Source organism: Poromitra crassiceps, assembly GCF_964638095.1.
Source record: "Poromitra crassiceps genome assembly, chromosome: 27".
Lineage (NCBI taxonomy): Eukaryota > Metazoa > Chordata > Actinopteri > Beryciformes > Melamphaidae > Poromitra > Poromitra crassiceps.
The window spans coordinates 10,695,124-10,705,123 of NC_139650.1; the positions used below are offsets into that span (position 1 = coordinate 10,695,124).

General features: G+C 47.4%; 1 protein-coding gene across 1 annotated transcript in view; it reads right to left on the reverse strand.

Moving 5' to 3' along the window:
• The window catches only part of LOC310799213 (plexin-A2-like), a gene marked incomplete at both ends in the record, with an annotated part of 140,279 nt that overhangs the window by 88,125 nt on the left and 42,154 nt on the right, over positions 1-10,000 (reverse strand). The window contains 4 exons of the mRNA XM_083661780.1: positions 3,249-3,345; positions 4,404-4,557; positions 6,096-6,219; positions 9,769-9,869. Coding sequence (XP_083517906.1) covers positions 3,249-3,345; positions 4,404-4,557; positions 6,096-6,219; positions 9,769-9,869 — 476 coding nt within the window. The remainder of the gene's footprint in view (positions 1-3,248; positions 3,346-4,403; positions 4,558-6,095; positions 6,220-9,768; positions 9,870-10,000) is intronic.

The window sequence follows — 10,000 nt, forward strand, 5'->3', positions numbered from 1 at the left end:
CTGCATCCAGCTGTGTGTGTCTTCATGCTTCAGGATCATCCATGGAGCAGCTAAAGGTTGCTACCACATAGGTGCCCCCGAGAGCAGTGCTTCTCAAACAGAGGGTCGGGGGACTCGGGACCCACCAGGGGGGTCACAAGGTTCATTCTCAGGGGGTCACGAGATGATGCATGGGATAGGGGGGTGGGCGGCGGACATCATTTTCTACTATGCACATCTATTATTATTTGAAAATGTTCCGATTTTTTCTCTCGTTTTTTGCTTTTCCCCCCCGTGTGAAATACTAAGTAGTTTTCAGCCTCCAGGCCTCCTCTGATCAATCAAATGAAAATCAAATCAAAAACCTGAAAATGAAAAATATTTTCAGGGTGAACCGTTCATCACTCTGTACAGCCTGTGATGTATAGACATTGTGTCATTTCAAGAACCTACAAAGTTCACGAGCCAAAAAAGTGTCACCACTGCCCTGGTTGCACCGGCTCAGCCACTGAAAGTCGACCTGGCTTCACTGGGTCAGCGCAGCTTCCAGGTGAAAACATGACCGCTGGAGTGTGAAGCAGGGCGATGCTGAACGGAGCAAGAACACATACCTGCCAACACTCCTGATTTTCACAGTCAGACTACTGATTCTCCTGCTGTGGTCTCTATAGACCGATTGATGTCACTCACGTACGGGCACGCCCACCGCCGCCATATTGTTGACATAGCGCTGCAGCTCTTAAGTGACAGCCTATGTGAGAGCAGCGTTTATGGGAAGCTAGCCGCCGTTAGCGTTACCTGTATCGTTCCAATTGTGTTCGGATGGTGGCCTGCATTACACGTAGCTGTAATGACAGCAATAAAGTCCCCGTGGTTTGTTTCTATCTCTACCGTCCTCAGACGTGAAGGGAGCGAGACTGAGGATACGTCAGCAGCACAGGAGATGTGTGGATAGTTGGGAGAGACAGGTGAAACTTTCTGACAGCTCCTCACTGCAAAGTCTGTTCACCTCGTTCTTTTGTTTATTTATTACAGGCATTAACGGCAGCATACAAACAACAACTGTGGTTTTTTTATTGCTGTCATTACCATCGCTATTTTGAAATGGAACAGAAACGACAATAAGGCTGTTACTAGTTGTCAGCTGCAGCGCTGTGTGCGCGCAGGACGGTATGTCAACAATATGGTGCCGTCCAGGGTTAGCGAATAAGGTCTATTGATCATTTCTCCTGATAATCTCCTGATTCCATAGTGATACAAATCAAATGTATCAAATCAAACACTACTAACCATGTCATGCTACTGTAGCTTGTCAGGACTAACGCTCCAAATTTAGGCTAACTTTTGACCACGGAAAAACAAATTTCAAAAAAAATTCAGAGGGGACCCTTGACCTCTCACGTCAAGATATCTGAATGAAAATGGGTTCTATGGGTACCCACGAGTCTCCCCATTACAGATAAGGTAGCATTTTTTGATAGGGTAGCACAAGCATTTTTCAACAAGGCAGCATACATTGATACATCACTCATGGAGTTTCAATGGATCTCAAGTAGCCTATTGTTGGCAGGTATGAGAATGCTCTGCAAATGATATTGAATAAAAAATAAAAAATAATCATAAGACATGTTTAAATAACAGACCGAAAAAAATGTAGCTCATGTAGTATATATCTAAAGCTGTAAGCAATTAGCCGGCTAACTGTGATTTTAAGCTTAAATGGATAGTTCTATCTATATCCCAAAACAATATAGATGGATAAATACTGTAGCACTACAGGTGAGAGGGAAAATATGTATTTTGGATTTTAGGGTGAGCTGTCCCTTTAAAGGGATAATTCTGATTTTTGGAACGCTAGCCCTATTTGCTACTTACCAACGATGATGTTGATTGGTCGATTCCTTTCTCAGCACAATCCCTGCTGTTCCTCATACTAGCAGCAGAGTTAGTTAGTTAGCCACAAACTAATACAAGGTGAACGGGGTCACGCTCCTGTCTGTGCAGGCTGAGGCTCACTGACATGAACTTTGTGTGCACTGTGTGTGTGTGTGTGTGTGTGTGTGTGTGTGTGTGTGTGTGTGTGTGTGTGTGTGTGTGTGTGTGTGTGTGTGTGTGTGTGCACTGTCACTGTGGAGGACATTTCAGGAGCGTGACCCCGTTGACCTTGTATTAGTTTGTGGCTAAATATCTGGAGCTACTATGAGGAACAGCAGGGATTGTGCTGAGAAAGAACTCTACCAATCAACATCATCGTGGGTAAGTAGCAAATAGGGCTAGCGTTCCAAAAATCAGAACTATCCCTTTAAAAGGGACAGCTCACCCTAAAATCCAAAATACATATTTTCCCTCTCACCTGCAGTGCTATTTATCCATCTATATCGTTTTGGGATAGTTGCCTGAGTTTTGGAGATATCGGCCGCAGAGTTTCTGCCTTCTCTCCAATACAATGGAACTGGATGGCACTCGGCTTGTGGTGCTCAAAGTGCCAAAGAAATACATTTGGAAAACTCAACAGCAATGTCTCTTTCCAGAAGTCATGACCCGGTTACTCAAAATAATGCACAGACTTTGTTGTGAGCAGTTTCATGTAGGAACTATTTTCTTTTGCAGTCTCATGTAGGAACTAGCTAGCAGCTAGCGGGTGTAGTTCGGTCAAAAGAAAATAGTTCCTCCATGAAACTGCTCATAACAAGGTCTGTGGATTATCTTGAGTAACGGGGTCATGATTTCTGGAAAGAGACATTGCTGTTGAGTTTTTCAAATATATTTCTTTGGCACTTTGAGCACCACAAGCCGAGTGCCATCCAGTTCCATTGTATTGGAGAGAAGGCAGAAACTCTGCGACCGATATCTCCAAAACTCAGGCAACTAACACAAAACGATATAGATGGATAAATAGCACTGCAGGTGAGAGGGAAAATATGCATTTTGGATTTTAGGGTGAGCTGTCCCTTTAAGCTTAAAACAAACAACCCAGGGCTAATGGTGCTGCGTTGATGTGAATGAAAGCAGACAGAGCAGACTATCTCACAGCCTGATCTGAAGCAGGGTTGTGAGTATCAGTACGTCCTTGTCCTAAGTGAGGTTGTGCTCTCCTATCTATTGAACCAATCAGAGGCAGAGAGAGGAAGGGAGAGATGGAGGGAGAGAGAGAGAGGGAGGGAGGGAGGGAGAGAGAGAGAGAGGGAGAGAGAGAGAGGGAGGGAGGGAGAGAGAGAGATGGAGGGAGGGGGGGAGAGAGGGAGAGAGAGAGGGTAAGGCGGACTCACGTGCGATGCATGCTGCAGTTGTAGAACTTGACCTCTGTGCTGGCGACCATTTGACCTGTCTCCTTTGAGTTGAGACGAAGCTCTACGCCAGACCAGTCTGTGAGGATGAGAGAGGGACAAAGAGATAGAGAGACAGACACATAGACTGTATCAAAACAATGACGAGACCAGTCTGTGAGGCCGAGAGAGGGACAAAGAGAGAGAGAGACAGACACATAGACTGTATCAAAACAATGACCAGACCAGTCTGTGAGGACGAGAGAGGGACAAAGAGATAGAGAGACAGACACATAGACTGTATCAAAACAATGACGAGACCAGTCTGTGAGGACGAGAGAGGGACAAAGAGAGAGAGAGACAGACGCATAGACTGTATCAAAACAATGACCAGACCAGTCTGTGAGGCAGAGAGAGGGACAAAGAGAGAGAGAGACAGACACATAGACTGTATCAAAACAATGACCAGACCAGTCTGTGAGGATGAGAGAGGGACAAAGAGAGAGAGAGACAGACACATAGACTGTATCAAAACAATGACCAGACCAGTCTGTGAGGATGAGAGAGAGACAAAGAGAGAGAGAGACAGACAGACACATAGACTGTATCAAAACAATGACCAGACCAGTCTGTGAGGCCGAGAGAGGGACAAAGAGATAGAGAGACAGATGCATAGACTATCAAAATAATGTACTAAATAATGGATGATAATTGATTTCACATTTGTGAAGATTATCCCGCTGAACACAAATTACCACTCCCATAAACTTATGTTAACCACACAGACCTTATTTTATGCATTAAAGCAAAATCCCTACTGCCAGACTACTTCTGCATCGGCTTCATTTTTCAGAACCGGAGGTTGCCACTTGGACAGAAGGCAGAGTGAGAGAGAGAGGGAGAGGATGGGACATGTGAGAGAGAGAGAGAGAGAGAGAGAGAGAGAGAGAGAGAGAAACAGAGCATGAAGGAAAGAGGTTAGACAGTGAGACAGAGAGACATATTGCATGAGCGAGCGAGAGAGAGAGAGAGAGAGAGAGACAGAGAGAGAGAGAGAGACAGAGAGAGAGAGAGAGAGAGAGAGAGGACGGGTGTCCTGAATCTGTTTAGTCACGGCTGTCTTTCCTCTTCCCCCGGACAGCCGAGCTGTGAGCTCACCTTGTCCCTCTGGTATCTGCGGGACGTCCCGGCCGGCCGGGGACAGACACATGACCCGGTTGGCGTTGACGTGACCCTCCACCTGGGCCTGCTGGCCGAAGGAGCAGGTGACCCCAGCAGAAAGGTCGGGGACATTATGCACCTCCAGCAGAAGCTACATGTTACAGGAGAGGAGAGGGAGAGCACAGCTGAGGAAGGATCAAAACAGTAAGGACGGGACAATATATCACAATACAAAACTGTGCCAATATACATGGAACATACATGCAAATGGAACGACCTATAGCTTTCAGTTCTCATCAATGTAAGTTCTTTGTTTGTAACGCCATTTTTAAATTGCTGTTTACATTCTAGCAAGCCAATAAATCCCAGGAAGCACACACAGGAAGCATCACACTTGCCCTCTTACAGAAGTCATCTTCTCCTCTAGGTGTGTACAGTAGCTAGCATACATGTAGCTTTACAGAAGTCATCTTCTCCTCTAGGTGTGTACAGTAGCTAGCATACATGTAGCTTTACAGAAGTTATCTTCTCCTCTAGGCATGTACAGTAGCTAGCATACATGTAGCTTTACAGAAGTTATCTTCTCCTCTAGGTGTGTACAGTAGCTAGCATACATGTAGCTTTACAGAAGTCATCTTCTCCTCTAGGTGTGTACAGTAGCTAGCATACATGTAGCTTTACAGAAGTTATCTTCTCCTCTAGGCATGTACAGTAGCTAGCATACATGTAGCTTTACAGAAGTCATCATCTCCTCTAGGCGTGTACAGTACAGTAGCTAGCATACATGTAGCTTTACAGGTCATCTTCTCCTCTAGGTGTGTACAGTAGCTAGTATACATGTAGCTTTACAGGTCATCTTCTCCTCTAGGTGTGTACAGTAGCTAGCATACATGTAGCTTTACAGAAGTCATCTTCTCCTCTAGGTGTGTACAGTAGCTAGCATACATGTAGCTTTACAGGTCATCTTCTCCTCTAGGTGTGTACAGTAGCTAGCATACATGTAGCTTTACAGGTCATCTCCTCTAGGTGTGTACAGTAGCTAGCATACATGTAGCTTTACAGAAGTCATCTTCTCCTCTAGGTGTGTACAGTAGCTAGCATACATGTAGCTTTACAGGTCATCTTCTCCTCTAGGCGTGTACAGTAGCTAGCATACATGTGGCTTTACAGAAGTCATCTTCTCCTCTAGGCGTGTACAGTAGCTAGCATACATGTAGCTTTACAGGTCATCTCCTCTAGGTGTGTACAGTAGCTAGCATACATGTAGCTTTACAGAAGTCATCTTCTCCTCTAGGTGTGTACAGTAGCTAGCATACATGTAGCTTTACAGGTCATCTTCTCCTCTAGGCGTGTACAGTAGCTAGCATACATGTAGCTTTACAGGTCATCTTCTCCTCTAGGTGTGTACAGTAGCTAGCATACATGTGGCTTTACAGAAGTCATCTTCTCCTCTAGGCGTGTACAGTAGCTAGCATACATGTAGCTTTACAGAAGTCATCTTCTCCTCTAGGTGTGTACAGTAGCTAGCATACATGTAGCTTTACAGGTCATCTTCTCCTCTAGGCGTGTACAGTAGCTAGCATACATGTGGCTGTACAAGGCTACTCAGGGTGATTGCTCATAAAAGCGAGCGTTATGAGTGGAGTGACAGGCAGCGCAGTGATTGGTGGAATGATAAAGTAGACTCACGGGCACGCCGTGCGCTGACACAGCGATGCTGTCCGGGTGAGCGATGACCTTCACACAGCGCTCAGGGTCAGTGGCGAAACGGAAGGGCTCGTCCGCCCTCTGACACCGGTCCCTCCTGGAGCACCTGAGGAGCCAGAAGCACTTTTACAATGAGACATGTCAACCACACTGCAGAGCAAAGCATATCACAAACCCAGATTGTGACGGGGATCAAAACAATGTTGTCATGCCATAACCTCTCATCTGATCACTAGATTAAATGAGAGAAAACATGTATTCTTCAGCATGTATCACATTGAAAATCAATTTAGGTCATCTCTCTCTCTCTCTCTCTTTTTTTTTTTTTTTGCTTTATTTTGCCAGGCAGGTCCATCATGAGGGCTGTATAATGCCCAAGTCTGACATAGATGGACGTATTGTTGAGTGTTTTCAACCAGTGTTCTATTCACCTCATGTTCCAACACAGGCGTCAGTCAGTTACTTCCTATTGTGTTGACACTTCCTGTGACAGTACAGTACTAGTGACCAGGTAGAACAGACGGTGTTTTGAACAGGAAGTCATAACACAACTGGGTCAAGTGGGCGGGGCTACATAAGGTGAATAAGTGACTGTGTGTTTGAGCACGGGATGTGTGGCACAAGATGTGTGGTATGAGATGTGTGGTATGAGATGTGTGGTATGAGATGTGTGGTACCAGATGTGTGGTACCAGATGTGTGGCACAAGATGTGTGGTACCAGATGTGTGGTACCAGATGTGTGGTATGAGATGTGTGGCACCAGATGTGTGGTACCAGATGTGTGGTATGAGATGTGTGGTATGAGATGTGTGGTACCAGATGTGTGGTACCAGATGTGTGGTATGAGATGTGTGGTACCAGATGTGTGGTACCAGATGTGTGGTATGAGATGTGTGGCACCAGATGTGTGGTACCAGATGTGTGGTATGAGATGTGTGGTATGAGATGTGTGGTACCAGATGTGTGGTACCAGATGTGTGGTACCAGATGTGTGGTACCAGATGTGTGGTATGAGATGTGTGGTATGAGATGTGTGGCACCAGATGTGTGGTATGAGATGTGTGGCACCAGATACACTGCGTCTCTTTCTTTTAAATGCGTAATACAGAGAGTGAAGATAGGCTGCTTAATAGACTCTCTGATGCTGTAGAGGAGGTGGCACCTCCTGAGGCTTAATAGACTCTCTGATGTTGTAGAGGAGGTGGCTCCTCCTCCTGAGGCTTAATAGACTCTCTGATGTTGTAGAGGAGGTGGCTCCTCCTGAGGCCTCCTCTGCTGTAATTACAAGACAATATAAAGGCGGGATGGAGAGGCGGTGACAGCTGTTGCTGGCGCGGCTCCTGGAGGCGGAGCTCCGCCACGCGAGGATAGACGGTCGCCCCCCCCCTGACCGCTCATCAGCCAGAGTGACTCTGACCTCTGACCTCTGACCGCTCATCAGCCAGAGTGCCTCTGGAAAAAAACAAAGCTTTTCATCTCAGACGTCTTTCATTTACACGGCCTCTCTCTCTCATCCACCATGTTTTGTCTGATGGGAGCCATTTTGTTCCCTTCTCCTTCAGGCTTTTTTGACATGATCAGCAACGCCCTCCGCACACCGCCCTCCGCACACCGCCCTCCGCACACCGCCCTCCGCACACCGCCCTCCGCACTCCGCACACCGCCCTCCACACACCGCCCTCCGCACACCGCCCTCCGCACACCGCCCTCCGCACTCCGCACACCGCCCTCCGCACTCCGCACACCGCCCTCCACACACCGCCCTCCACACACCGCCCTCCACACACCGCCCTCCGCACACCGCCCTCTGCACACCGCCCTCCGCACTCCGCACACCGCCCTCCACACACCGCCCTCCGCACACCGCCCTCCGCACACCGCCCTCTGCACACCGCCCTCCGCACACCGCCCTCTGCACACCGCCCTCTGCACACCGCCCTCCGCACACCGCCCTCTGCACACCGCCCTCTGCACACCGGGGGAAAGCGAGATCCTGAAAGGGGTCGAAGTGACACTTTATTAACAGTCATTCATTCAGAGACAAAGACAAAGACCCCAATCTGAATTTAATAGACTGGTAAATAAAGTGGTCTCACTGCAGTCTGGCTCCTCATCATTCATCAGCAGCAGCCTCTCTATAGAGGGTATGCACACCCACTGGAACACGCCCTCTCAATCGGGAATGAGTGTCAAAATGAGTGTCAAGTTCCTCCCTGAGCAGCAGGTGTCAGTTATCTAGGCTGATTACTGCATTCAAGCTCAGTCTTGCTGTGACTCAGTGGGCGTGACCCCACAGTGACTTCTGCCTCTGTGACATCACATGCATACCCTCTATTCACTGATAAGTGGAAGGCACGCATTCAAATAAAGAAAGAAATGGGACTTAGGCAGACTGCAAGAATGCACTCGAGAAAAAAGAGAAAAGCAATGGATTAATAAAGTAATTAAGATAAATTACATCATGTATTATTTCTCCAGTAACAGTAAGAGCTGCAATTTAAATAATGCTGCTCAACATCAAGATACACACGTCATCATGAGACTGCAGTCCATCCCTGGCTGATCTGAGCTCAGCGTCAAAGCGGTTGGTTCTGAAACGCAGAGTTGGAATCGTCTCAATCCCCTTTGCTCCATGTCGAGGTTATTACACGAGCTAACCTGGAGGTCAGATCATTAACATGGAGGAGATAAGCTCGCTCCGTCAGGTCCAAAATGTCCCTCTCCCCCCCCGGGTATCCAGAGGTCCAGTGGGGAGGCCCGCGGCGCTGCTAAGCTAATCCGGTCCCTGTCATTCACACTGGTCGTCCTCTCGCCTGACTGAGCATGCTATCAGGGCATGCAGCGTCTCCTGTCCCAAACAGCACCACGTACGTCAAAGGATCAGAATGTACAACAAGCAGTTTGCCGTTTTCAGTTTCACCGTCATCTGTTGATAATGTTGAACTCCAGCGAGCACAAAGTCTGTTAATAATAATAATAATAATAATAATAATTGCGTTTAGCACCTGGGTGATGCACGGCAGCCAGAACGCTCAGCACACATCAGCTGTCACGGAGGAGAGTAGAGAACTGAATGTGCCAATTAAGTAACGAGGGATGATTAGGTGGCCATGATTGAAGAGTGCCGATGGGATCTTTAATGACCATTAATGACGGTGCTCGCTCACAGGACAGAGTCCCTGTCTCTGCCCTGGGGCATTGGGGAGATTATTCATGAAACTTCAGAGGGGAAGAGCACCTCCTACTGGTCGTCCAACACCACTTCCAGCACCAGTCTCCCATCCAAGGAGTATCCTACTGTAGGCCAGACCTGCTTAGCTTCCCCAGGAAAGCCAGTAATGTAATGCAGGGGCCACTGGTCCTATATTAAATTGCAAAATTTTAAAAGGATCACTTGCTTCGACTTCTTTCATGCCTTTATTTATTTTACTTATTTTTATTTAACCTTTATTTAACCAGGCAAGTCATTAACAACAAATTCTTATTTACAATGGCGACCTGGCAATGCCTGCTGCCAGCTGTTTGGAAAACACCAGTGTTTATGGTTTGAACCCGTGGATATGATGTGTGTGTGTGTGTGTGTGTGTGTGTGTGTGTGTGTGTGTGTGTGTGTGTGTGTGTGCGCGTGTGTGTGTGAGGAGGGAGATGACTCACATGTTGAACAGGACACACCAGCCACAGTGCGGGTCACTCGAGCTCAGGCACTCTGCACACGTGCTGTACTGCTCACAAGCCTCCACCGGCACCTGGGACACCTGCACCACAGCAAACACATGTTAACATGTGGGGTTATACTAGCCAGGTAAAGCCTCCACAGACACCTGGGACACCTGCACCACAGCAAACACATGTTAACATGTGGGGTTATACTAGCCAGGTAAAGCCT